The following is a 26,924-nucleotide window of genomic DNA, read 5'->3' on the forward strand; positions in this document are numbered from 1 at the left end:
ACATTTTCAGTGGCCCAAAAAGGATTTGGGATACGTAAAACAGGGGTTCAATTTTGGATGAACCTTGGTAATATAATGTATATACCTTGAAACCACGAACATTAAATAAAACCCTAAACACTAAACTCTAAACCCTAAAACCCTAAACAGAATCTTAATCCGTATAATTTCAATCTATTTGAATGTCATTCAAATTTCAACGAGGATTTAACTTATTAAATAAAATAAACATTTTCACCGCTAAAGTTTATACTATAGACCAAGTTATCTCCATGAATATAACAATTCATATGCAACGGTAGACCAAGTTGTGTACCTGCATTTAACTACTCTCATGCACGGTAGAACAAGTAGTTTCCATGAATATAATTACTATATACAAGTTAATCATACACTAGTTATTCGTAATTATAATTAAGCCAAAGTTATATTTTACTCCTGTAATTATATCTTATACCTCAAACATCAAACAATCAAGTGATGACTATAAGTACTATAAAAAGAGTTCGACTTTGGTTGCTTTGGTGTACTGAGTTCTCCCAAAATTCTCATACTGTATTCTATTGTTTACAAGGATAAAAACTATCCATGACAAAACCCAAGAGCATTCTTTATACATTCCAGAGAACAGGTAACAGTTGAGGAAGAAGTGAGTTAAAAAAGACCATCAACTAATCTCCCAACAGCAAGCTCACACCCAAAAAGAGGGTGTCTTTACCTATTTAAGTTTGAAGTACAATATCACAATGATGGCAATAACAAGAACAGTACCTATGCAGGCAATTGTCCACTTATTTTTGTTCATCCTCCTTGACATATTGGTTAAAATTCTTTTGCTTCTGCCTATGTTATCATCCACACCATGAAGCTGCAAACAGAGGAAGATTAAAAAAGAAGAAGCAATTACATGATCATGTTCACTTCATTTTGGTCCTCTAATCTCAATAAGAAAAACAAACTAAAGATTTGCAACCGAACGATGCCATATCTTTCCAGTCAAACTAATGATTTGTGATAAAATAGCTGTGAGATCCCACATCGGTTGAAGAGGAGAACGAAACATTTTTTATAAGTGTGTGGAAACCTCTCCCTAACAAACGCGTTTTAAAAACCATGAGGGAAAGCCCGAAAGGGAAAGCCTAAAGAGGACAATACTTGCTAGCGGTGTGCCTTGGGCAGCTACAATCACAACTTGATACTAATCTATATTTTCAGTCAAAAAAAGTTTTTGAGTTTAATGAAATGCTGAAAGCAGTCAATGTTTTGTAGGGTGGGAGAAGGATTACCGTGTCATGGGCACGCAAAAGAGGTTGTCTCTGTGAATGCAAATCTTCTAGGATTGAGACTCCAAGGTCTTCAGTTTCAAGCATAGTTCTTTGACTATCCTTAATCCGGTCGCTCGACTTGCCTAATCTCTCTGTTGTGCTCATTAGTCTAGTTCTTTGATCAGCTGAGACCTAAAGAACATGTTTTCATCCTCAGTATTACAAAAGTGTTCCATAAATTTAAAGGAGCAATGATCAGAAGTGTAAATATTATAAATTAGTTTCAACGATGATCAGAAGCTTATGCTGTTAATGGTTTATTGAACTCCATCACCCCAACAAAAAGTAGCTTAAATTTAGAATCTTCCATGGAAGCGAGAAGAAGAGTACATATGCATTTTCAAGGAAGAAGTAGGGTTCATCACGTCCCTGCATAAGATAACAATTTGCAAGAGTACAAGCAACTAAATATATCCATACCGCGATGGTATCAGCCAATCCAGATTCCAGCAACTCATTGCGTGCAGTTGCATTTAAGTTGCCAAATGTAATTCGTTTTACTTCTCTTTTCAGATTGTTCAAATCTGATTTATATTCCCTTAGCTTAGCAAGAAGATTAGCCTTCACACTCGGCTGCAAAGTCCTCGCGTCGAGATTCATTTTCCGAATCTAAAGAATAAGATTTATGTCAATCCAATAATTTAGTGTAACAAGCCAATTCAATTAGTACCAGAAACATGTACAAATACCAGAGATTCGGCTTCATCAATACCACCCGTTATCTCAGAAAGCGTTTGCTTCTTCTGCTCTACAGAATTACGAAGAAGAAGAAAAAAAAATCAAGCTCCAAAAGTTGCGCAATCGCAGTAATAAATCCACAAAAATCGCAATATTCAAAACGAACATGGACACTCAGAAAAGAAGAATTAGATCGTGATACCTCCGTCTAGGGCACTGGCGGAGGTGCATTTTCTGAAAAGATTGGCAGAAAGCTCGCAATATTGACGCTCGTAGCCTTCGAATACCTCGCTCATGGTGTCCGGAGTATTGAGAATCCCTCAGTGCAGCTGTTGAGGTGAATTATTCTCTTAGAATGCAGTCGATAGACGAAGAAGGCAAACTAAATTCGATAAAGCTGAAAAAGCTTCATTTTCTCTGCACATAACCAAGTGAACAAACCTGTTATCGATGAGGATCGGAAAGGTTGGAAAATGTTGCAGAGATCAACAGAGAAGCAAGCCGGTGGCGGTGGCGGTGGCGGTGGCAGAATGAGCAAAAGAGAAGCAAGCGTGTGTTGAACTTGACTTCGAAAAAGAAATAATTAAATTAGGGAGAAATTAATATTTATAAAACTTTATAGAAATAAGAAATAATGGTATGAACTTATAGGTCTTTTGACTGAGTTCATTTCCTACCCATTTCCAGTAAATTTCATTGTTTGTTTTCATATAAAAATTAAAATTATTTAAAATTAGATGTAAACAATATCGATTTTCATGATAATTTTTAAAAATAATTTGTATTTAATAGATTTCTTAAATGTTAAAAAATATTCTATTGATATTTTCTGTTCCCGAACATAGTATCTATGTAAATAATTGAAAATTTAAGTATCTATGTAAATAATTGAAAATTTACCGTTAGAGTTTTCGGTCAAGCAAATAAAATATTTTTATATTAAGCACGAGATATTTTAAAGAAAGAAAAAAGAAAAACAAAAATTTTGTTAATATATTTGATATAATAACATAAATAACAAATTCTATTTGCGTTCTACGGTAATAGAAGACCAGTTTAATCCCTATCTCATATATTAGAAGTTTGAATCTTTTCACTCTCGCATGTTAAACTAAAAAAAACATTAATACAAACGAAACTTAAAACAAAATCGTTCATATGCGAGTTAATGAAGTCCCAAAAACAAAATTTGGGAATTTTATTAGCAAACCAACAATATCAAAGATCCAAAAAAGTTGATATCATGGGAAATCAAGATGGGTCTAGATGATCAGAGAAAGGAGGATGTCTAGAATGTGGTGTTATATTGTGTGAGCAATAGTGGAACTTGTTAGTCTTAGTTGATGCATGGCTGCCACTCAAGTGTCTCACCTGCAAACATTGGAACAATGTCCCCAAAGGGGAAAGAAAATGACTCGGGAACCTTCCATGGAGCTTTTTGCAGTGTAATTTTTGAGGTGTTTCTGGGGAGCCCATAGAAGTCTGGTCCATTGAAACTTGTAAAAGCTTCTAATTTGTCAAGAGCACACGCCTTGGCACAGAAAAAGGGAACAAAAAGAGTGATGATTTGATAAAAATGAAGGCGTGAACAAATTATTAGCATATGAGGATGAAGAGTATACCTCTTCAAACACCTTTGCGTATAATGATAAGGCAATAGGGGCACTGTATATACCAGCACAACCACAAGCACATTCTTTCCTTCGTCGATCGTGTGGAGCGCTATCCGTTCCAAGGAAAAACTTTTTGCTCCCACTGGTCACAGCTGACACGATTGCCTGCCCTATATGAGAGGACGAGAGCTTTCATTTAGGGGAGATTCTCGATTTTCATAGTGAGAAGTCGCCAATAATTTATATTCGTGAGTATCTGGGTCAGCTAATACACATCTTGAATATCATCGTCTCAAGATAACTATCAAGCCCCTTCTATGCAAGGAAACTCGTAAGGTATTAAATCTTTGGTGGCTTGCTACTATCACTTGAACCCATTCGCTCAAAGCCTTATTGATCACTAGATCAACTATGGTGATTCTAAGATCAATTACAAAAAGTCAAAAGCCAGCGTCTGTTGAGATTAATCCATTCTAACCTCCAAAAAGCTTCCCACTTCAATAGGAATATCTGATAATTGTTAGGAGATTATGTGATATTCCACATTGGTTGGGAAGGAGAACGAAACACCATTTATAAGGGTGTGGAAACCTTTTCCTAGCAGACGCGTTTTAAAAATCTTAAGGGAAAGCCCAAAAGAGAAAGCCCAAAGAGGGCAACATCTCCTAGCGGTGAGCCTAAGCCATTACAGATTATTTTTCACGAACGCTATTGACACAGACAAACAAGAAGACCAAAATATAAAGAATCAGCACAAAATTTAGTTGGAACATACTGTGAGTCTCTCTCTTGAGTACTGGAAGACAGTAATTATGTGGCTGCAATCCTCCTTGAAACAGAGAATTCCTGTTGAGAAGAAGATGTTGTGGAGTGACTGTTGCTGCTAAAAGTCCTGTGAAGTATTTTAAAACTCATAAACTAGTAATTCTACGTTATAACGAAAAGTGATACCACTGTTGAAGAACGGAATAAAAGAGCAGTGATACCACTGTTGAAGAACGGAATAAAAGAGCGATAACTAACCAAAACACTTCAACGAAAATAATGATGTATACCATTTTCGCAAGACTGAACAAACTTAGCAGCATCTGCAGTAGTGATATGCTCCATCACCACCTTCAGTTTTGGAAGCCTCTCAATCAGAGGTTTCAACACAGTTTCAATGAAGACCTTCTCACGATCAAACACGTCGACATCAGGATTTGTTACCTCGCCATGAACCTACAAAGATTGTTCTTTCTAAATTAAAAGGAAAACCCGAGGACTGATTCTCTATATATTGGAGAAATAAAGTGTTCTATCAGAAAAAGTACCAACAGAGGCATATCATGTTCAACCATCTCCTCGAGGACGGGCAGACACTTTCCGAAAAGATCTGTTACACCGTCTTGGGAATTGGTTGTAGCACCAGCAGGATACAATTTTACAGCATAAACAGCCCCACTTCTTCCTGCCAATGCATCATCATGTTTAAAAAATAGAATATAACCACAGAGAATCACTAAATATGAAGTTCAAGGGAAAATATCTTCCAAGAATTAATGTTGGAAGCTAAGACTTACTGGCAAGCTTGATCTCGTTGGGGCTCATTGTTTCTGTCAAATAAAGGGTCATAAGAGGAGTGAAGTTGCTATTGGACGGTAATGCTTCCAAGATAGAATCTCGATAAGCCACAGCAGCAGCTGTGGTAGTGATGGGTGGCTTCAAATTTGGCATCACAATAGCCCTTCCAAAGTTACTAGCACTGCACATTAATAGTTCAGTACAAGAATGATCTGAAAATGTTAAAAGATCCCACATAGGAAAGATGAAGAAAACTCATAATCTTATATAAGATACATGTGTTAATCATCTCATTATCAATTAGCTTTAGAAGAAAACTCGTTTATGTAATATGGTATCTTAACAACCCAAGCCCACCACCCGCAGATATTGTCCTCTTTGGTCTTTCCCTTTTGGGATTCCCCTCAACGTTTTTAACTTATAAAGAGTGTTTCGTTCCCCACCTCAACCGACGGGGGATCTCACAGTATCAAAGCCATGAATGAACGTTAAAATAGAATCATTTAGAATAGACATGATAAATTTACCTGTGAGGAAGAACAGCTTTTAAAAGATCGCCATCACGAAGATGAAGATGCCAATCATCAGGCTGAGTAAGTGTGAGCTGCATTTTTGGCCCCTGACACCTTATGAACTTGAGTCCTTCAAACTTTTGCACAGGTGATTTCAGTGGCTACCATAAAGAATGTATCAATCAGTGAATGGAAAGCAAAGATTTGAATTCAATCAAGTTTAGTTCATTGTTACTGATATAGTTCCTAGCAGATTAAGGGAACTATAAAAATATAACACAACACGATAATGTTCAAATTACATCCTATAATGCTCGAATAAGATATCACTAATGTTGATTGAAGAACAAATGATGGTAACAAAATGAAGTACCGAGTACCAATTGAACATAAATAGAATGGATTCTATCAATAATAAACGCATATGTACTTGGAACGGAAGGGCCAAAGTCTTTGTCATAGTAAAATCCAGAGACAACCTTGAGTCTTCTTTAAAACGATTTTTCTTCTGTTCAAATGAAAATATAAAATCAGAATAACAGATGCATTATCTAGTTCCCCCGTCGTTGATCTATTTGCGTAGGTTACCTAGCGCCGCCGTCGCTCGTATGCCAGAGAAGATAAACTGGGAGTCGTTGCGCCTTGGGGGGTGGCACGAGCTGTTCGTAGGTCACATGCCACTTGCAGATCTGCTGCCGTGAGGGGTTGAATCCACCGGAGTTGGAGAGCCACCAGTTCCCCTGCTCGTAGCTGGGTAACGCCGCCCAAACAAGTTTTAGAGAGACGAGCTTTGGAATCACTTCTTTTGCTAAATTACGAAAATCGCCCTAAACTTTCCCATTTGTATATGACTACATTAGTCTTTTCAAGTCCCTGATAATTAAACATATTTTACTTTTAAAGTTAAATTGTGCGGGAATCTGATAATTTTTTATGGTTTATTATTTTTTTAAAAAAAATTAATTATTGTAAAGCTTTTACTTTTCCATATAATCTTTATTAAAAAAAATCATAATAAATTATTAGTTTCTCTAATAATTTTTTTTACCATTAAATAAAGCTTATAACATAATTTTTAATTTAAAAATTAGAGTTTGAAAGTTAACTAATTTATTTTTTTTTAATATAGTCGAGGGAAAATTGAGTGGAATAGGGACGGGAAATATAATTCCGACCTCGACCCTATTTATTTAAGGAGGAAAAAAAATTTCCATTGTTAAAATGGACATCAACTTCTAGTCTCTTTCATTAAATATTTTTTTGGACTTAAAATAATAAAACACATGTATGGCATGTCATGTGTTATTAAAATTGTCAATATTCTCTGATTTGCCCATTTTGTTTTGTCGTGTCCCTGTTGATCACTATTATCTCTAGGTTGGTGACCTAACTCACTCCCTTCCATAACATAATAAATTATTTTACTTTTTTTAATGATAAGTGTTCTAATGAACGTGACCATGATATGCTCAATTGTTACAGTGGTATTGGTGTGCTAACGAATACGCTAGGCCCCAAAGGAGAAAAAACGTATATTTTCCATTCCAGAAGTTAACGATCTCATAACATTACTCAGCTAAATCAAGTCATAATAAACTCGAAAAACATTAAAACACAAAACGACTATTACACAACAACAGATAAAAACTAAATCTGAATATAATACAAACCAAACTTAGATACAATAATGGTAAGAGGATTATCAGTAATTCCAAAGGGAATCAAGGGCATCATCAGGAGGCGATGGATAAGAGACGTGGTTGGCAGAAGAAGTGACCTCCAACCTCCAAAACCGCCCTTCATTTTGGGGCTCCTCCAAAAGCCCCACCCAAAACTCACCCTCCTCGTTCTGATCCTCCTCCATTGAATTGGAGAAGCAGGTCACCTGCGATGCATCCGACTCTGTTAACGGCGGAAGAACAGAGGATGAACAGCTTACCGCCATCTCCCCCTTCCCCACAGAGCTCCCACTCTTCTTGAACACTCTGCATATCACCCATTCCTTCTGCACCCACCAACCCAAACACCATATCTATCACAAACAGCAACAAAAAAGGAAACAAAAAGCTATAATTTTGACGAACCTGTGAAGAATTTCCAGGAAGGAGAGAATAAACAGAGGATTTGGAGTGTAATCTGTACTCATGCATGACCCAATTGGAGTTATGACCACGAGGGGCTCTGCCTTTGTAGAAAACCAGAGTCTTCTTCATACCCACGAGCGTTCGCCCTTTGAAAATCTCTTTGTCTTTACCAGTGGCCTTCCAATACCCTGCCTGTGTGGCTCTGTTCGTCCTTAACCCCCGTGGGTACTTCCTATCAATCACGCAGAAAAAATACCATTCTTTCTCACCCATTTTAGCTTTCCCTGTAAGCAACAAAACCCAAATTTCAAAATCGAAAATTTCACCCATTTGAACACGTAACCAAATAGCTAGGAATTACCAGGCAAATCCCATGGCTCGCACTTGTTCAGATCCACTTCGCCGATGGCCGGAGACGAGAAAGAGGCGGAGAGGACCTTCGGGGAAAGATAGTGTGTGATCAATTCTTCGTCGGTCGGGTGGAATCGAAATCCAGGTGGCAGTTCCATCACCGTCTGATCTTCCTTCTTAAGAATGTTTTATTTTGCTCCGGCAGTGGAGGGAAAATTAGAACAGAAGCCTTTTGTAGAGACAGATGCAAAAGCTTCAAATTTTACTATTTTTCTTAAATTATTTATTTATTTATTTATCAAATCTTATCCAATTACATGTGTACTTTTTTTTTTTTTTTTTTTTTTGATGCATGTATTGTACGAGATGCATGAAATATGGCCATTTCTACACAAGGAATAACTCTAAAATTAATGCAAATAAAATACATTTTATTTTAATGGCTTAACTTTTGGGCAATTAATTAAAAAAAAAAAAAAAATGAAGTGGTGAGAAATGAAATAGAATTGAAATTGTGGGGGAATGGTGTAATTTTGGTTAATTAGGTTAAAAAAAAAAAAAAAGTCATTGTGTTAGTTGCTATCTGCCTAAACAAAAAGTCTTCTACTTTATAACTATATAAAAATGTCTTCGTGTGGAAGATATCATATTTTTCATGTTTTTTAAGGTTAATTTTAATGTTTTTTTAAGATTAACTTTAGTTTCTTAATTTCAAATTACAAATTTAATATTTAAACTTTCAATTTTTTAAAAAAATTAATAGATTTGTTTAAATATAAATTTTAAAATTATATTTAATAATTAATTAATTTTATAGGAACTAATTAACACAAAATTAAAAGTTAGGTTTTACTTTTAAATAGGTAACCTAATCTGAATTTATTCAAAAATATTTGTCATGTGATTAGCCTATGTCAACCAACAATTTTTGTCCATAAGTATGAATTAGTATAATTAAGTATAATTTAGTATGTTTAGGCTATAAACACCCTTTTGTCTTTTAATAGATATTATTCAAACTACAACATTCACATTGTAATGACTAGTTTTTTTTTTTTTTTTTAACTATTTAACATGAAAGGATTTTTTTTTTAATTTATATCGAAATTGAATAATTTATCTAATTTTTTAAAATAAAAATATTTTAAATAATAGACATATTTGATTAAATTTGTTGGAAGGTGGGAGTTTTATTTATTTATTTATTTTTGGGTAAATCAAGCGATTTATATAAATTTATATTTTATCATTTTTATTATACACAAAATAAAATAAGATCAATTAATTGGGCATTTTTGGAATTTTTGAAATTAGTATTCACATCAATGGCATGGACGGAGCCAATATGCATTACCTAACCTAAAATGACGACTTCAGGCTCCACTTCTATACTTTTCCCAACATGTGAAAGGACTAAAATACCCTTTATTTATCTAAATATCCTTCTATAATTAAATTTGAGGCATTTTTTTTTCTCGATTTGGATATATCTTCTCTAAGTTCAATCAATCAACACTCCTCCACGTTTGGGACTTGATTGAATGCCACGTGGATAACCGAGCCCAAGTATTCCGACAATATAGTACGAACAAATTTCACACAATAACGATGTATTAAATAGTTATTTTGTGTTGCGAATTATTTCACTAGGGTTATTTTTACTTAAAATTCAATTATTTATAATTAATGTCCGTTTTCTATTGGTGATGTATAGATAATTTAAATTAAAAAATATATTTTTTTATTTTTTATTTTTTTATTACAAAGTTTGATCAATTATTTTCTTTATATACAGGAAAAGTATACTCCTCTTTCTAATTATAAATATTCTCTCTTTTTATCTTAATTATTTATTTTTTGTCGTTTATTCTTTTCTGGCAAAATAAATCCAGCTTTTTTTTTTTTTTTTCCTTTAAGAAAATTAAAATAAAAAAATAAAAAAATTGTGGCGTAAATAAAGTGGCATTACAATTATTGGTACGTTGGGTTTATACTTCCCATTATTGGTTTCATAAAAATTAATATTGGAAATTATTTACCCATGCATTGAATTCAGCGTGGCTGCTTTTTTCCATTTTCTGAAATTTCAATCTCAACCGTCAAACTCTTCTCTTCATCACACGGCTGTAAATCAATCACTCAGTCAATACTCGATATCTGCCACGTCTGATTGTACATCCATATTGTTCTCTTTCAATGAAAGCTTGGACCAATCAGAGACTTGAGCTGCTGATGTGGAGGGGAAGTAACATCCATACGACAGCTGCTCCACATTTCTCCACGTGGCATCATACAAGTGGTGGAAAAGCATGGGTTGTGTGTGACAACGGTTAGGCAACCCAATTAGATATTAATCAAAATTTGCGGTTCCGTAATCTGACTTCTAAGCAGTCGTGCGGAATTTTTATAGATTTTAAATATTTTTATTTTATTAATTTCTACCTTATAATCTAACAAATTTAAATAAATATTAATAATATTTTTTAATCTTCTTACCCTAAATATAAAATATAAAACTCAATATCCAATCAGAAAAAATTTTAAAAAATTGATAATTACTGCTTGTGTTTTTTTTACAGTGATCTAAAAATATCTTCAAAATCCGCTTCATTGTAGCAGCACTTCTAATAAATTCTTTATCACATCGGGATTTAGAGTTATATGTTGTAGTCATACGATACAATTGTACCACGGTAATAATTAATGATAAATAAATGATGAAATATCAATTATTTACGAGGTTGAAATTGTAGATAAGAACCAATAAAGAACAATAATGGAACCAGAAAATGTACCCGAAGAAATTATTAGGTGAGGACGAAACCATATTGTTCTATAAAATTTAAGGGGTTCATATGATTCAATAATTTGATCAACCAGACTCTTCAATCCCAACCATAAAAGTTGGATTGAGTTATATATATATATTTTTTTGTTTGGGTTTGTTGGGTTGAACTAAAATTCGTTTCCATTTGCTAGTTGACTATTTTTTTTTTTTAGAGTCAACGGACCAATTACAAATTATGAGATTCTAAGTTTTTGTAAAGGGGAACAAACCTTTCTTATCAAAACTCTGAGGCTAACGACGATATGTAACGGACTAAATGGATAATATCTACTAACGGCGATTTCAGACTATTACAAATAGTATCACAGCTAGACACTCTAGAATGTTGGACTCAAGGGGTGGATTGGATTGTGAGATCTCACATCGATGGCTGGCCCTCAAGAGCACATCGATTGAATATGGGAACAAAATATTTCTTATAAGAGCATAGAAACCTCTCTGTATTACACAACCCAACACAACTCTATTGAAGTCACCAACTCGATCAACCCAAAACTCGAAAAAATAATAAAGAAAATTAGGTTAGGAGGTGGGAAAAAGAAAAAATGGTTGAGTAATAGAATGGATTTGGCATGAGAAAGCTTCCATGAAAGGAGGAGGAAGTTGTATAGCTAGAAACGACTAGCCGACCAAAAGTTAATGGTTGTCGGCAAGTCATCCTTGGCTGAACCACTTCAAGTCTCCTTCCACATGCAAGAGCTTCGACGCAGAACAACAAAAACAAGAACAAGAATCAAAACGAGAAGGAGAAGAGTTGCGTAGACAGGACACAGATAAAAGTTGGTCCAACCTATATCTTCAAAAATATTTTCAACATCATTTAAATACTTCCTCGATTCAATTCATATGTTGAAACGTATTTAGTCAAGTCAATCCGTTCAATTCGAAAACAACGTTCACAATCCAACTCAACCCTACATTTATAATGATTAGGAACATTAATTTTTTTAAAAAAATTTGTAACAATATTACCGATGTATTGTAACACAACCTATAAACATCCATCATCATTTAAGACATGAACTGAGTACCCAACAAAATTAGAATTTAATAGACATCTACAACAGCCTGTATGTTGAGTTAGGCAAGAAGTCATTGCTGCATACGCCAACAAACGACACAAAAGCAATTATTGTATCTTCTAAGATATCATGGACTTGCATATATTTGTAGTTTAAGTCTTATTCAAACTCATTGTATGCGATACTTCCACCATGATTAAAATATGTATCAAATCGTCCAGCTTTGATGTTATGAAAGAACGCCCAGTTGATGGGCTTGGTTGGTTCTATTTTTTTTAAATAGACATAAAATTCGTGACAAAATTTGTAATTTAATCTTAGGAGCGAACGAAATCATGGGTAAACAAAATGATATGCAGATAAGAAATTTAGGACAAGGCAACCTCCATAAACTTTACAAACTCATTGAAATCAATTTTTTGATCATTGTTATGATCAAATCTGGCTATCATTGATTTGCAGTCATGGATGAATATGGTATTATTAGAGGCAAGCAGGCCCAGAACTGTGTGCAATTCCTGTGCATCAATGAACCCATCTCTGTTTCTATCAAACACATTAAACGTTTGCTTCAACTCTTCCAAGCTCGGTTCATTCTCTTCAAACATGCCTCTTACTTCATCCCTTCCAAAACATTCATCAATTTCATCATCCTCTTCTTCGTTGCAATAAAGCTCTAATTTTTCCATCACAGATTTCACTTCTTCTCTGCTCATGAACCAATCTTCCTTGCCCTCTGGTTGTGAGGCTCTGCTTTGTGGTGCAGCCTTCTCTTTTGGGGGCGATTGAAAGAATGAGAAGACTAGAGAGACGAGGTCGTGTATTGTGTCGGCGAAGATCGATGCCCGATCGATGAAAACGAGCGGCGGCGTCGTTGTTGTCGTTGACGGGATGAGCTGCAGATTGATGGTGGGTTGTGGGTTGTGCATTGTGAGTAGATACTCGAGTTTGAAGAACATGGATACTGATTTTGTAGTTGTGTTGTTTGTGGAGGGAATGTGGTGAATTGGTGATGGGGGGAATGGGTTTATATAATTGTGGTCAGCTTTGGAGGTTGAAATTTGGAAACTTACCGGCGTGTGTTGGTGCCATTAAGATACAATAATGTTCAACGTGAATTGATGTGTTTGGGAAACTTCAATCCATTTTCAAGTTTCCTTTTTTTTCTTCCCTTTTATCATATTAGGAGAAAATAACAAGTGGGTTTTTCTTAAAAATCGTTTTCACCCCCTTGGGGCCCGCATCCTCTCGTACACACAGCCTGTTGTCGGCTCTGATACTATTTATAATGGTCTAAAGGATCTCACAATCCACCCTCTTAGGGGCTAGCGTGCCAACGTCTTCATTGGCACACTGCCGCCTGATATCTATCTCTAATACCATTTATAACAACCTTAGCTTTAATCTCATTATTTTAGCCTTTAACCTCCCTGTTTTAAAAGTGCCCGTACAAGTAGATTTCCACAAACTTGTAAAGGATGTTTTGTTCCTCTTTCCCACTAACGTGGGACCTCATAGTTATTTATTTTTTAATCTTTCACGCTCCAAATCTAGTTATATATTTGACATTCAAGTAAATGAGAGGTACATGAATGAACCAAGACCATATCCAAAAGAGAACGAGTCTAAACATACCATGATTAAGAAAAGTTTTGCAATGTATTATTTATATCAAAGTCGATGGGGTTTTGTTTGAAGCATTCCAATCTGTCCGAGGATTTTCTTAGGAAACATTGGTTCGTGGGATTGACAGACACAATGCAAAATCTTTCTTAAACTTACTGAGTAAATACTAACAAAAATACATTTTTTAAATTCGGGTTTTTGAAATTTATATTACACGACTAATCTTACCTTAGTATTGATTGGATAATTCAAATACACGTGAAACAAAACTCAAGCTTATTATCTATCAGCAGTATTTAAGACTAATGACGGGACAAATACAAGAGTTTTCGATGAATTTACATATATATTTTTATAAGTATTGTAGTAAGACTTTGAGACACCCGGGGGGTCGTAAAGATATAAGATTAAAAAAATAGTTTGATTTGATTAATGGAAGACGGAGTCAAATTTGATTAGTTTAATTAAATGGAGTAAGTTGAATAATTGAAGATTATAAGGTATAAAATTATGGTAGAAATTAAATAATGTTGGGTATATAATTTAGAGTGGGTATCTATCACTTTTCACACGCGCATACAAAGTTCCAAATGCAAGAAATTTCAGTGAAATGAAGCCTTTCTTATTTCATTGCCCAACCACATTACTTTACTTCAACGTCCTTTTCTTCCTTTCTTTTAACCATTTTCCCAAACATTGTCTAAATTAATATATACCCGAAGACTTAGACTTCTATCAAAACAAAGCAATCTTCAAAAGTGTATGGAAATCTTTTCTTATTAGACGCGTTTTAAAATTGTAGAGTTGACGACGACATGTAACAAGCTAAAACGAACAATATCGCGGTGAGATTAAATTATTATAAATGGTATTAGAGAGAGGAGACACTGAGCAAACGAATGAGGTTTAAAATGTTTAAAATTCTTATTTAGTTCGTTGATTATTCTTGTTTTTTATGTGTTCACAAGACGTGTAAGTGAGTTTCTAGGCTTCGTAATTATTAAGGGCTTGATGTATGGGCTTCTCTAATTGTTGTACCTTTACGTTGTCTGGATGTGCAAATATGGGCTTAAACGACTCCCCTCACTAAATTCTTATTTTCTTGATTTGTTTGTTTGCGAGTAAGCAAAAATATCATACATAATGAAATTGTATGAGACTAGACGATAAAATATATAATATATAATAAATTTGTATTTCGCCAGATAATTATATGGGACATGTCCTCTGAATTAAGAGAATGTCTTTTGTAATATTTTTTTTAAAAATATAATTAAAAGTTGGAATAAGTTTCAATTAACTTAAATGATTTTGTGATAATTAGAATGAAAATTCATTAATTAAAATTTTTTTATACGTTTTTTCTATTATATTTATTCTATTTATTTTAAATTTATACTACTACGATTTTTATATAACCGGTGTGGGGTCCACCCGTATATACGTGCTGGTGTGGCAAACCGAGAAAAGCCATCGTGGTGGTGGTTGGTGGTGATTGCTTGCGTGGCAAGAGAGGGCCCGGATCACGTGGCTGGTTGTGGAAAAATACGCTTTTATTTATTTATTTAAATGGGCTTTATCGTCTTTCCATGCTTAGATATCATCGCCCACGGCTTACTCTTTCTCTTGCAACTTGCATAACAAACTCCCGAAAAATTCGGAGATTAAATTAAATGTATATAACTTATAAATTATTATATTAATTCATCAAATACACATTTAATTGCTTCACATCAAATTAATATAAAATAACTTTTTGGACCGGAGATATTACGTAGGAAGCGAACAAATGCTGACTAGGATTGGAAAACCACGTCATTATGATTATTATTTTTTTTTTTTGCGCCAAAAAAGAAAAATAAAAAAGAGAGGAACTAAAGATCTTTTCAAGGCCACAAACAAGCTTGTGGCTGAGAATCATCCACTGCGGCTGACGTGTCATTTTATCCCAATCCAACTCATTTTCTTTTTTAAAAAAGAATCCGATTCGACTATGACACGTCGTCGTTTCAATCGTTAGATTCATTTTCCATTTTATCACTTATTTTAAATTGACACTATCATATATTATATTATATTATTACCAAAAAGAAACATCAATTTAAAATTTAAATTATTTATATTGTCGGTAGGATGAATAGATTTCGTGTTGGAAAACCGAAATTAGAAAGAAAGAAATAGTAATAAAATATTTATTTAATAATAATATTATTAATTCAATAATTAAAATGGAAAAAAAAAGGGAAAAAGTGGAGTTCTCCTAGTCGGATGTAAAATTTATCCACGCTGTCACTTCACACGTGTCGGATCTCTCTCTCTCTCTTTCTTTGATTTTGATTTACAAATGAAAAAATAAAATAGCAAAAATAGGAAAAAAAAAAAAAACAACAAAACAAAACAGGGCAGAAATGTCGGAGCCTAAAGATCCGGCGATCAAGCTCTTCGGGAAGACGATTCCTCTGCCGGAAGCTTCTCCTCCCAGTCCTCCGCCGCCGTCTTCCTTACCCGGTAACCATACCACCGCCTCTGTTAATCATGACCTCGATTCTCCTTCTTCGAGCTTCTCGCCGGAAGGCAATATCCATGGCGATGTTGAAGATCTGGAGGCCGATAAGGTCTGGATTTGCCTCCAATCGTTTTCTATTTTGTTTTTTCAGATACCCTTTTCTGGTTTGATATTGATTTTGTTGATTTTGTTGACTCGACATGTTCTTCTGTTCGGAGAAATTTAGGTTTCTTTCTTGTTTGGTTTATCCTTTGTTTGTTCTTGATTTGTGTTGTGTGAAATGATCCTTGTCTATGATATTCTTATTCTGCTATCAAGATTTTGGGTTTTGATGCTTTCGGAATTTGGGTCAAGATTATTGAGTTTGTGCTATTTGGTAATGTTGGGGTTTTATGTGTTCATGAACAGAATGAAACAAGTAACTCACAAGAGAAAACTCTGAAGAAACCCGACAAGATTCTTCCATGTCCGCGTTGTAACAGCATGGACACCAAATTCTGTTACTATAATAACTACAACGTTAATCAACCGCGACATTTTTGTAAGAATTGTCAAAGGTATTGGACGGCTGGTGGGATGATGAGGAATGTGCCAGTGGGTGCAGGGCGTCGTAAGAACAAAAGCTCTGCTACACACCATCGTCAAATTATTGCAATGGAAGCACTTCAACAGCCTAGAATTGATGTTTGTAATGGCAATGTGATGGCATTTGGTTCAGATGCTGCTCCTCTTTGTGAATCAATGGCTTCCATTTTAAACATTGCTGATAAAACAAGACAGAATAATGAAGATGATGATGAAGTGATTCATAATTGTGAAGGCGTTTTACCTTCAATTCCATTCATCCCTGGGGCTTACACTTGGAATTATGGTTTATATCCACCAGGAATTGGTATGCCTATGTATCCAACCGCGCCAATCTGGGGCGCCTGGACACTCCCATGGGTACCACAGGCGGCATGGATGAGCCCTGTGGGTCAAAGCCATGCGCCAAATTCTCCAACATTGGGGAAACATTCAAGAGATAAGAAAGGGGGGGAGAGGTGCATTTGGATACCAAAAACGTTGAGGATTGATGACCCAGAAGAAGCAGCTAAAAGCTCCATATGGGCAACTCTTGGAATCAAGAATGAGAAGAGGGATTCAGTGGGCGAAGGGGTTTTCAAGCCCTTTCGATTCAATAACAGCGATGAACAGAATGAGAGAACCAAACCCACTTCAGTGTTGGAACTCAATCCAGCTGCATTGTCCAGATCAATCAAATTCAATGAAAATGTATATCACTGAGTTCATCAGATCCGACCAAAATGAGTTGAGTTTGAAGTTTGTCTGAATCAAAACGTACATATATATATATATAAAGTAAATGTGTATGTAAATAAAGTTCTGGAAGTTTTGGTCATATTAGTTTCCAGTTTTGATCCATTTTATGTTAAATTTGTTTTGTTTTTTTGTTTTTCGAAAAAAGAAACTAAATTTTTAATTTTTAATTTTTAATTTTATAGGGTCACTTTCTCTCTCTATCAGGAGAGAGAAACGGATAAAATGGGATTAAGTGTAGACAAAAAGAATCACGTGACGAAAAGGAGGAGGAGAAAAGATATTTAGAATAATTGGTGGAAATTATTAGCTGGCTGTTTGGTGGGGACCATGCCACGTGGTTCCATTTAATCACATTGTTTTTTTTTTTTATATATATATTTTTTAGTTCCATAAAATATCAATTCTCATACTAAACTTTTAATTTCATTATATTACAATTTTAATAAACGTTCCATAATATTATTTTTACCAATGAGTTACCAAGAAAAAAGAATTTATTTCTTCATTTGTCACATCAAAATAATAAAAGGATTTTATTTATTTATTTATTTCTTCGGTATATTACTAATCAATCTTGATATTCACTTACTCTCTCGTACATGGATTGACATTTTAATAAGGAATGAACCTAAAGGAAAATTGTGATACAAAATGAGAATGAATCATCACAAGGCAAGTAAGATTTAGATTACTTCGTTCAAATATCTAAGGCAAGAACACTTGTTTGAGATTCGAATCAGTTCACAAGATTAGATCTATCATGTCAAGCTTGAATGATTATACAATGTGTTAGAATCACAATATGTTGTCACAATCGCAATCTTACAGCACTTGTTCTAACCTAAGATCTATCATGTCAAGCTTGAATGATTATACAATGTGTTAGAATCACAATATGTTGTCACAATCGCAATCTTACAGCACTTGTTCTAACCTAACGAACAAGTTAGCCATGTGAAAATTGAACTTTACGGACAATCTAAAAGTATGATCGAGCCTGCGTCACGTTTAGCAGAAAATGTTTTATAAAACGTAACCGAAGAAATATATTGAAAATAATTTGTGAGGAAATAATATAACAGGCTAAAAGCAAATGAGCAACAACACCCAACTCTGACAACTAGTCAAATCCCTCTAGAGTAAAGCATCGGGGCATATTAGCCCCTAAAGGGTGTAGAAATGATTTTGGTAATCGGTCATACCCATATTAACATGACATAAATAGGAAAGACCTAACTACATATAAAACAAATAAAAAGAAGTTTAGAACGGGCATATGACCATAGATAACACACCCTAAACAAGTATGACTAGACATCCAACACGCGGCTACAAACAACATACCTTGAACAAGTATGACCGGACACAATACACCAACAAAGACCAACACATTCTCGGCACAAAAACTTTGAATAGCATTAAATTTATGTACTTTAGCTACAAGTAATAGAATCTTATTGTAGCAGAATTGGATTGGGTTGAAATGGAAGCAGTGATTCTCATTTCAGACAATCAAATCAGGAACCAAAATTTACTCATGAGACTGTCAAATCCCAAACACATAGGCCTACTAAGACGAAGACTGCAGAGAGAGTTGAGAATATTAACACATCACCAAAGACTCATCATCTTCACCATTGGTATTTTGCAGCCACAAGAACTTCTTCATACCTTTCAGCTGCATGGTCCCAACTTAGATCCTGGGTCATCCCTCTTCGCTGGAGTCCTTCCCAACTCTTCTTGTATTGTCGATAAGTGAGTAAGCAGTTCCCTAATGCGTGTATTAGCTTATTAGCCTCCGCACTATCAAACGTCCACCCGAAGCCAGACTCGTTGAATGGATCGAAAGGTATGACGGTATCTCTTAGACCCCCAACACTGTGAACAACTGGTATTGTGCCATAGTTCATTGCGTAGAGTTGGTTCAGTCCACAAGGTTCGAATCTTGATGGCATGAGTAAGATGTCTATGCCAGCAGTTATTCTGTGCGCCATCTTGACGGAGAAACCTACCCATCCTCGAACTTTGTCGCGGTGTTGGTTTTCGAAGTCTCTGAGCATTTGTTCTAAATCTTGCCTGCCAGTGCCCAACAAAACTAGTTGGACATCCTGACCCACCATCCATGGAATGGCCTCAGCTATTATATCAACTCCTTTCTGGTGATCCAATCTCCCGATAAAACCGATCAGAGGTACATCCTCACGAACGGGCAACCCGAGCTCCTTCTGCAGAGCTGCTTTACATTGGGGCTTCCCTGTCTGAAGTGTTTCTATTGAGTAGTTTGTGTAACCATCTGATGTGAGGTGAATATCATACTGTGGACTCCACTCTTTTGAATCAATCCCATTCACAATGCCCGTCATTTTCCAGTCAATCTCATTGATTATTCCATGTAAACCCCAACCTCCTTCAATAGTTTTAAGCTCCCAAGCGTATCCATGACTGACTGTGACCACACGATCAGCTGCCTTCAAACCGGCTGCAAAGATATTGAAGTGCTCACCACCGACAGGGTCATACATCTTGAAGAGATCCATATAATGTTCTGGAAGATCCACACGATAAAAATCATCAACTGGCCCCCGACCCTGCAGAACCAGTAAATGTGGTGAAATACACACATCAGTTCTTTTTTCCCCCTCTTTGGAGAGAGAGGACTAGTGTGCAATTGATGCGAGGAAATCTTTGCGGGTGATAAAGTTTATTGTCAAAAGAAAATATCTTATCAACGGAAAATCATGCTTCCATCAACAAAATTATACAAATTGAAGTGTCTAGCAAAAACATCCATCTTCCATCCATCTTCGGCCAGGTAGTAGTGATATTTGTTTTTGGTCTCCTAAGTCTCAACCACCACCATATGTCTAGAATCTCTCAATTCTCTTCATTGTTGAAGGATACAATTTTCATATGGGTCACATTCAGAAGTACTCTTCTTTGCAGGGTCGTTGTGGTACATTCTTTGTATGAAGGAATTGGAGGATTTGGGTCACATCCCTTGGAGATGCAAGTCCACTCTCTTGATTTGGGACTCCCTTTTAGAGACATTTGGGACGAGTATTGGTTCGAAATAGAGAGACAAGAACGGTTGGAATAAGAATAACAGAGGCAGGGGGCAGAGAGGAGGAAAGGTGGGGGAAGAGAGCGGAGCATTTGCTTATATTTCCATTACCGAGCCACAAATTTTGATGGGAAAAGTTTTGAAATTCATTTTACAATGAAAAAAATAATAGACTGAATCAAATATACTTCACTAACCTGGTGAGCTATGTTGTGAATTACGAGAATAGATCTTGTGAATATCATGAGACCATTGTCTCTATAATATGCTTTCAAATATACAGGTAACATTGCAGTATGCCAATCATTTGCAACGAAAACTAAATTTCCATCTCCGTAACATACACCCCCACATGGAACATGCCAAGGAACCTGAAAAAAAGGAGGCAAAGTATTACTTCCAAATAAATATGATCAGCTTTAGTTGTACCACAAAAAGTGAGAATGTTATTAGAAAATAGCAATTTCCATTTGATAATCCACTTTAGCCTTTCAGCCTCTTGATGGTTATCAATGATCGTAAGGCGTTCATCATTTAGTTCCTGGGTAGGGATGCAGACCCCTGGCCATTGGGCTGTTTTTGTATTCCCTCTCATTGAAAAAGCATTCGTAGAAGTGGACTAGCAGTCCATTGATGTTGCATTCGTAGAAGTGGACTAGCAATCCATTGACAACATCAATGGAAATGGAGGATATAGGTTAGAGGCTGTTTCTTATCTGTAAATTACTTTATCGTTATCAATGGCAGACCTCAGGGTAAAATCACAGCTTCCAGAGGTGTTGGACAAAGCTGTCCTCTCTCTACCCTTATATTCACTTCAGTGATGAAATCATTAAGTTGTCCTTCAGAATGGTTTGGATTCAAGCTCACGGAAGGTTTCTGTTAGAGTAGTAATAGGAAAAAGTAAGAATATTTCTAAGAATATTAGTAATGGTATAATGAATCCCAGCTATAATAAGTTGGAAGTTGGTTTATGTTCATAGCTAATCCCTAATCCCTCCTTGTACGTGGGATAATGAATCCCAGGACCATCTGTAGGTCCTCTTTTATGAGACATTTGGTAGGAGTAGCACTTTCATTGAAATATCTCAAGCAACCTCCATCCATTGCCTGCGGCTGAATCACCCTTTCAGAAAGATGACAAGAGTTTTGTGGGTGAACCTGGTTAGAAGTTCTACTTAAGATCTCATTTTTGTACCACAGGCATTTAATGTAAGATACATCATTTTGTCATTATTTTCCTACCGATATTTGTTCTAATTGGAGGGAATTTTGTAACCTGCGTTAACCTTGGATATCCCTCTCTTTTGTATATTCCATTGCATTAATGAAATTTGTTTCACTTTCAAACAAATATAAATATCTATGCACTTCAGCCAGTTTTACCTCAACCGCTGCCTTGCAAAAGAATGTCATACGCTTTAATATATCCTGAACCAATGAACATTAGTAAATGTAAGGCGTGAGCACTTGGAAATGATAATGAATTAATTGCTTGGATAATAACTTGGAGGGCAATACGATTATATTGTAATTGATATCAGAGAAATTAATATTATTGCTATATTGATTATAATAATAATCTGAGTTTTATTCTCACTATTTCGTAAACTAAGTCCATCCCTTAGCATAACTTTTTAAGGTAAAATAGCAGGTGTCATCATTTTACCTGATGGTCTCCCCCATATATATTCTGTTCTCTGTGGTGAAACATGTTGTTATCAATGAAGACAAAGTCAACTCCATCTACATATGTTTGGAAGAATGCAACTTCAAGGTCCTACCAGTTACAAAATTCACATATCGGTGATAACATACAAGAAAAATTGTTTACAAAACGTAATAGCTCAAAGTAAAAGTTGTTGCACCTGTCCATCCACTTTATATCTTTTCCGAACGCCTGTATCTTGGAGGCCAGCATAATTTGCATATCGAGGTACTATAACCTATAAAGTAGAAATGAAATAAAAATGGGGACCAATGCTGAGACGAACATAAATTTACTTATTTAGAAACAATTACAACTAACATTGGCGTTTATAGTAAGCAAGATTGTCAAATGTATCTTTTCTATATGTTGTTTTTAAGCAAAAAAGAACTAGCTAAGTGAAAAGTACTACCATAACCCTATGTCCGCGACGAGCCAAAGCCTTTGGTAAGGAGCCAGCAACGTCTCCAAGCCCACCTGAAAGAAATCTTCAAAAACTCAGTACGTAATCGATAAATAATGATGTGAATGGAAGTATATGCAGAGAGGCAGGTATTTTTGTTTTGTTTACTGACATCTTAAAAATTTCAATACCAATAATCAGACTCAGAGTAATAGAAAGCAAAGCTGAAGTTGACAGATAAAAAAAAAGGCTACGAGGTATTTGGTGCACGTGCAACTAATGGAGAAGGATCATGTTTTATACAAATTAAACTAGAGAATTATTTATATTGCTGGAACGATTAGTGAAGTACAACGAGCAAAGCAGAACATTGAACTCGAAATTATTGAGGATAGCTTCTTAATTTCCCCAAAAACAAATATGGTGATAATGAATTTTGTAAGATCCTAAAATGTTTTCACGGAAGAAAAAGGAAAATGGACCTAAAAGGATTTCACAGGCTACGATCATCCACTTAAAAGAAAAAGAAAAATACCAGTTTTTGACCAAGGAGCACACTCTGCAGCAACTATTATGACATTCATAACATTAACCCCAGCCAAAGGAGAAGGCTTAACGTCCACACTTTCACTTTCAGCAGCATCACTATCAACCTTCAAAGTTGGTTCACTTGGTTGTCCATTCTTTTCTTCTTTTACAGCAGAATATGAAGATTTACTGGCAAGAAAGGCTGGAACAAAATCGGAAGATTTTTTCTTTGAGCTGCCTTTCAGCTGATGTTTGGAATCTGGAAGAACTTTTTTTGAACTTCCTTTCAGCTGGTCTTTTCGATTGGGAAGAACATCAGAATATTTTATCTTTGAACTGCTTTTCAGCTGATCTTTGGGACCTGCACTGGATATTATCTTTTTAAGATCTACAACTTGCTTCTCATCATTTTTATCAGACGGCCTACTGGAAAAAGTCGGTACAGCATCCAGTTGCTTTCTTACATCTAAATTGTCATTGCTGACAGGTAGACTGCTTCCGTTCAAACTATCAACAGTACCTTCATCATTGCGCGAAGGAAAACCAGGAATAGGGAATGAGCCATCCATTTGTTCATTTGAATTTTGTTCTTCCTTGGAGTCGAGGGAAGTACCTTTTATGGATGAAACCAATTTCTTTCTCTCTGCAATCTACAGAACACAGGAAAGTTATATTTGAATGCCCAAATTTGAGCTCCTACAACTGGAAATTCAGGAAAAACAAGAATCCGAGAATGTATATAACAAGATCTTTTTTTACTTTTTATTTTCTCCGCAAACTATCCCATTTCGAAGTCTAAGAGTACTCCTAAAAGAACAGGACTGACATCACAGCAATATTGCAACATATTGTTCGGCCTCCAATCCGTTATACCTACAGCTGATCTCTAATAGTATCACAAAATTTGGGGGTTTCCTAACTAGGTAGCTGATCTCCATCCGCCAACTCCACTCACATGAACTTTCAGTTTAACTGATAGCAAAGCTAAGAACCGAGTCCACAAAATTATAATATCGGAAAGAAAAAAGCATCAAAGCAAAGCAAATAAAACTAAAAAAACATATATACCTGCTCAAGTAGCTGTTGCTGCATTGCAAGAACCTTCTTGCTCTTTTCAATGGTTGCTTGAATTGCTTGGTCCGGATCGTCACTCCTCTGACCACTGTTAAGATCCGAAGTGGCTGCTCTTGCTCGCAGAGGCGTAGGCCATTTCCCGTTCCTCCCAACCATTTTGTCCACTAAAAACCCCACGCCTTCGGCAGACCTCTGATTCTGCTGCTTAAGTGAAGAACAGACAGTCCGATGATAGGTGTTACTAAGAACGATCATGGAGGCCTCTGTGTAGGCCTCGATGGTGAATGGTAGAGACCCTATAAACACCATTTCTCTTCTCAACGGCAGAAGAAACCCAAGTGAGGGACCGGAAATTGAAGGAGACCCAGATGAGGCTCGCATGTAACAGAAATAGAGAAGATAAAAAAGGAATGAAGAGAGGGCAATTGAAGGAGCAGAAAGATGCAATTGAATTGATGCTGTGGGTCGCGCTCGCAATTGAATTGATGCTATGGGAGGGCAATGAAATGCTATGGGTCGCGCTCGCAATTGAATCGATGGAATCAGAGATGGGTAATGGGCTGTCAATCTGTGAGCCTGAAATTAACTCACAAATTTGGACAAAAAAAATTCCCCTCCCTTGACCTTAACAATGTGTAACTCTCGAACGGAAATTGGACACGTGTAAATCATGAAGCCGCGAGTGCTCTAGTCTTGGCCGCACCCAATTTTTCCCCTTCCTTAACGACGAAGTCATCCGTTTGATTTTCCGTCTTTATTACCTTAAGAGATCTTGAACAAGGTTTCACAAGCTCTCCCCAATGGCGGCTCTGGGACATCTGCCTGAAGAAGTGATGATCGAGATTCTCTCCAGGCTTCCGCCGGAGTCTCTGCTTCGATTCAAGACCGTTCGAAAATCCTGGTATGCTCTAATCAACGACCCTAAATTCGCGACCATACATTTCTCCAATTCTCATCATCAGCAGAAACACATTCTTGTCAAGCATCTTGTTACCAAGAACTCTGGCAAGATGGATTATATCTTCTCCTTCCTCAAATTCCCCCTTCCCTTCAATGGATCTGTGCCGGTTTACGATGTCGATTTGCCATCCGATGAGTCTTTTCGATATTCCGAAATCCGTGGCCATTCTCACGGTTTAGTCTGCCTCACCGATCTTCGTAGGGACATTTTCCTATGCAATCCAGCCACCAGAGAGTTTCGAAAACTACCGCCATCGATTCTCCTCCTCACCGAACCCCGGATGTCTTTGAAGGGATCGATTCCTCCACCAACGCCATCGAATTTGGGTACGATTCGAAATCTATGGATTTCAAGGTGGTTAGGGTGGTGGATTTTATACAACCACCTCTCATTTTTCACCCTACTAGGATTGAAATTTATGATTTGAGCAAAGATAGATGGAGAGAAATTCATACTCCTGTTTGAGTATGTGGTCGTGCAAAGTGGACGCCTTCCTTTGATAGATATCAGGAAGGAACATTTTATTGGTGGGCAGCTACAGATGAAGATGAAGGGGAAGGGGAAGAAATTATACTGTCATTTGACATGAGTGAGGAGGTTTTCGGGCTAATTCCGATGCCAGAGAGTTTGAAGGGGGAGAGACAAGAGTATAGAAGTACGGGGGTTTTGAATGGATCGATTGTTATATTTCATTACCCATGGAAAGGGGATGTGAAAGAGTTTGACATTTGGGGGATGGAGAAGGATGAATTTGGTGGGGTTTCATGGTCAAAGCTGATTACCATTGGGCCTCTTTTTGGAATTGATAAGCCATTAGCGTTTGTGGGTTCTAATTTACTCTTAATGGAAGCAATTGAAGGGCATGTGGTTTTGTACAATATTCGAACCAAACATTTGAGAGAGCTTCCCATAAAAAGGGCACCCAGAAGTGTTTCAAGCTACTCAAGCTACTACTTTTACTTGAGAGTATGATATCGGTGAAAGGAGGAAATAACTTGAAATATGAAATTTGAATCTAAAGTTTTAGTTTGTGCACAGAGTCTATGTACTTTTGAATCCTTACTTTAGATTTTATACAAAATCATCTACTTCCTTACACAAAACCTCCCCCTCCCTGTATGAGTGTGATTTTGGAACTAAACTAATGATCGATGATAATAACAAGATCTAGATCGGTATGACTTTAAGCAATATCGGGTTAAATCAATCTTTTCTTTCCTATTAAAATGGATAGTCTCATATGTATTATTATACTTAATTTAGGTTGTCTCAAATAGGGGTGTACATGCAACTCACAGTCCGGACCAACTCAACCCCAGTTATAAGGGTTGGGTTGGATTAGCATTTCGAGTTGGGTTTATTTTTCTGAACCCGAATTGGTTCGATTCGACTTCGGGTTAATGGGACAATAACTTTGATTTACATTAAGTAGTGGTCGAACCTGTGCCTAAGTCCTTAGAGTAAGGACAAAGTATCACTACTCATAAATAAGCTAAAATACTTAATGTATTTTATAAATAAAAAAAATCGGTTAAGGTAAACCCAAAGTCGTTGACTCATTAACCCGAAACCAAACCGAACCAGTTCGAGTTCAGAAAAATGAACTCAATCCACAGTATCACTATTTGTTTTTCTTTAACGAAAGTTGGTGAAATATGAACTCCATATCTCTTATTAAATTTAAATTTGGATTAATTTGGATATTATAATTGAGATTAATTTGGATATTATAATTGAA

The 26,924-nt window shown here is 36.0% G+C and overlaps 5 protein-coding genes and 1 pseudogene across 9 annotated transcripts; 2 read left to right on the top strand and 4 right to left on the bottom strand.

Annotated features, from left to right (window-relative positions):
- Positions 1 to 589: 589 nt before the first annotated feature.
- LOC111791160 (vesicle transport v-SNARE 13) lies at positions 590 to 2,599 on the bottom strand. The gene is made up of 6 exons (XM_023672401.2): positions 2,445 to 2,599; positions 2,206 to 2,332; positions 2,015 to 2,073; positions 1,746 to 1,934; positions 1,287 to 1,457; positions 590 to 868 (listed from the first exon to the last, which is right to left on the bottom strand). The coding sequence occupies exons 2-6, from the start codon at positions 2,297 to 2,299 to the stop codon at positions 719 to 721; spliced, it is 663 nt and encodes a 220-aa protein (XP_023528169.2). The 5' UTR covers positions 2,300 to 2,332; positions 2,445 to 2,599; the 3' UTR covers positions 590 to 718.
- A 569-nt stretch (positions 2,600 to 3,168) lies between these two features.
- Positions 3,169 to 6,480, bottom strand: PYR4 (pyrimidin 4). 4 transcript variants are annotated; one of them, XM_023672397.2, is made up of 9 exons: positions 6,280 to 6,480; positions 6,122 to 6,199; positions 5,707 to 5,852; positions 5,179 to 5,360; positions 4,930 to 5,066; positions 4,672 to 4,837; positions 4,392 to 4,508; positions 3,626 to 3,786; positions 3,169 to 3,534 (listed from the first exon to the last, which is right to left on the bottom strand). In XM_023672397.2, the coding sequence occupies exons 2-9, from the start codon at positions 6,149 to 6,151 to the stop codon at positions 3,340 to 3,342; spliced, it is 1,134 nt and encodes a 377-aa protein (XP_023528165.2). In that variant the 5' UTR covers positions 6,152 to 6,199; positions 6,280 to 6,480; the 3' UTR covers positions 3,169 to 3,339. The 4 variants fall into 4 exon arrangements, with proteins under 4 accessions (XP_023528165.2, XP_023528167.2, XP_086978506.1 ...); XM_023672399.2 differs by having other exon boundaries at positions 6,171 to 6,199; positions 6,280 to 6,479; XM_087122380.1 differs by lacking the exon at positions 6,122 to 6,199 and having other exon boundaries at positions 5,707 to 5,828; positions 6,280 to 6,479.
- A 731-nt stretch (positions 6,481 to 7,211) lies between these two features.
- On the bottom strand, positions 7,212 to 8,299 carry LOC111791093 (NAC domain-containing protein 100). Its single transcript, XM_023672295.2, has 3 exons — positions 8,137 to 8,299; positions 7,776 to 8,059; positions 7,212 to 7,696 (listed from the first exon to the last, which is right to left on the bottom strand). Exons 1-3 carry the CDS (start codon positions 8,282 to 8,284, stop codon positions 7,394 to 7,396), a joined length of 735 nt encoding a protein of 244 aa, XP_023528063.2. The 5' UTR covers positions 8,285 to 8,299; the 3' UTR covers positions 7,212 to 7,393.
- Positions 8,300 to 15,999: 7,700 nt separating this feature from the next.
- Positions 16,000 to 17,542, top strand: LOC111789965 (cyclic dof factor 1). The gene is made up of 2 exons (XM_023670706.2): positions 16,000 to 16,237; positions 16,537 to 17,542. The coding sequence occupies exons 1-2, from the start codon at positions 16,031 to 16,033 to the stop codon at positions 17,413 to 17,415; spliced, it is 1,086 nt and encodes a 361-aa protein (XP_023526474.2). The 5' UTR covers positions 16,000 to 16,030; the 3' UTR covers positions 17,416 to 17,542.
- A 1,300-nt stretch (positions 17,543 to 18,842) lies between these two features.
- Positions 18,843 to 25,041, bottom strand: LOC111790034 (granule-bound starch synthase 2, chloroplastic/amyloplastic). Of its 2 annotated transcripts, XM_023670813.2 has the most exons (9): positions 24,220 to 25,041; positions 23,765 to 23,801; positions 23,159 to 23,671; positions 22,633 to 22,697; positions 22,381 to 22,458; positions 22,182 to 22,292; positions 21,899 to 21,943; positions 20,710 to 20,883; positions 18,843 to 20,039 (listed from the first exon to the last, which is right to left on the bottom strand). In XM_023670813.2, exons 1-9 carry the CDS (start codon positions 24,604 to 24,606, stop codon positions 19,083 to 19,085), a joined length of 2,367 nt encoding a protein of 788 aa, XP_023526581.2. In that variant the 5' UTR covers positions 24,607 to 25,041; the 3' UTR covers positions 18,843 to 19,082. The 2 variants fall into 2 exon arrangements, with proteins under 2 accessions (XP_023526581.2, XP_023526580.2); XM_023670812.2 differs by having other exon boundaries at positions 23,159 to 23,801.
- Positions 25,026 to 26,447, top strand: LOC111790035 (F-box protein CPR1-like; annotated as a pseudogene).
- The last annotated feature ends 477 nt before the right edge of the window (positions 26,448 to 26,924 follow it).

This window comes from Cucurbita pepo, chromosome 3 (assembly GCF_057944985.1).
Source record: "Cucurbita pepo subsp. pepo isolate OVF chromosome 3, ASM5794498v1, whole genome shotgun sequence".
NCBI lineage: Eukaryota > Viridiplantae > Streptophyta > Magnoliopsida > Cucurbitales > Cucurbitaceae > Cucurbita > Cucurbita pepo.

What these genes read in the sequence shown, in the direction of transcription:
- LOC111791160 (XM_023672401.2), bottom strand. Translation starts at nt 2,299, where the DNA reads ATGAGCGAGGTATTCGAAGGCTACGAGCGTCAATATTGCGAGCTTTCT. An exon ending in TTGATGAAGCCGAATCTCTG is followed by an intron (nt 1,935 to 2,014) that starts GTATTTGTACAT and finishes CTTATTCTTTAG; the next exon opens with ATTCGGAAAATGAATCTCGA. An exon ending in GATTGGCTGATACCATCGCG is followed by an intron (nt 1,458 to 1,745) that starts GTATGGATATAT and finishes CATGTTCTTTAG; the next exon opens with GTCTCAGCTGATCAAAGAAC.
- PYR4 (XM_023672397.2), bottom strand. Translation starts at nt 6,151, where the DNA reads ATGACAAAGACTTTGGCCCTTCCGTTCCAA. An exon ending in AAAGCTGTTCTTCCTCACAG is followed by an intron (nt 5,361 to 5,706) that starts GTAAATTTATCA and finishes ATTAATGTGCAG; the next exon opens with TGCTAGTAACTTTGGAAGGG. An exon ending in ACGCAAAGGTGTTTGAAGAG is followed by an intron (nt 3,535 to 3,625) that starts GTATACTCTTCA and finishes TTCTGTGCCAAG; the next exon opens with GCGTGTGCTCTTGACAAATT.
- LOC111789965 (XM_023670706.2), top strand. Translation starts at nt 16,031, where the DNA reads ATGTCGGAGCCTAAAGATCCGGCGATCAAGCTCTTCGGGAAGACGATT. An exon ending in AAGATCTGGAGGCCGATAAG is followed by an intron (nt 16,238 to 16,536) that starts GTCTGGATTTGC and finishes GTTCATGAACAG; the next exon opens with AATGAAACAAGTAACTCACA.
- LOC111790034 (XM_023670812.2), bottom strand. Translation starts at nt 24,606, where the DNA reads ATGCGAGCCTCATCTGGGTCTCCTTCAATTTCCGGTCCCTCACTTGGG. An exon ending in TATATGGGGGAGACCATCAG is followed by an intron (nt 21,944 to 22,181) that starts GTAAAATGATGA and finishes TCATTGGTTCAG; the next exon opens with GATATATTAAAGCGTATGAC. An exon ending in TTTGCAAGGCAGCGGTTGAG is followed by an intron (nt 20,884 to 21,898) that starts GTAAAACTGGCT and finishes CCTTTTTTTCAG; the next exon opens with GTTCCTTGGCATGTTCCATG.
- LOC111791093 (XM_023672295.2), bottom strand. Translation starts at nt 8,284, where the DNA reads ATGGAACTGCCACCTGGATTTCGATTCCACCCGACCGACGAAGAATTG. An exon ending in CGAGCCATGGGATTTGCCTG is followed by an intron (nt 8,060 to 8,136) that starts GTAATTCCTAGC and finishes TGTTGCTTACAG; the next exon opens with GGAAAGCTAAAATGGGTGAG. An exon ending in TTCCTGGAAATTCTTCACAG is followed by an intron (nt 7,697 to 7,775) that starts GTTCGTCAAAAT and finishes TGGTGGGTGCAG; the next exon opens with AAGGAATGGGTGATATGCAG.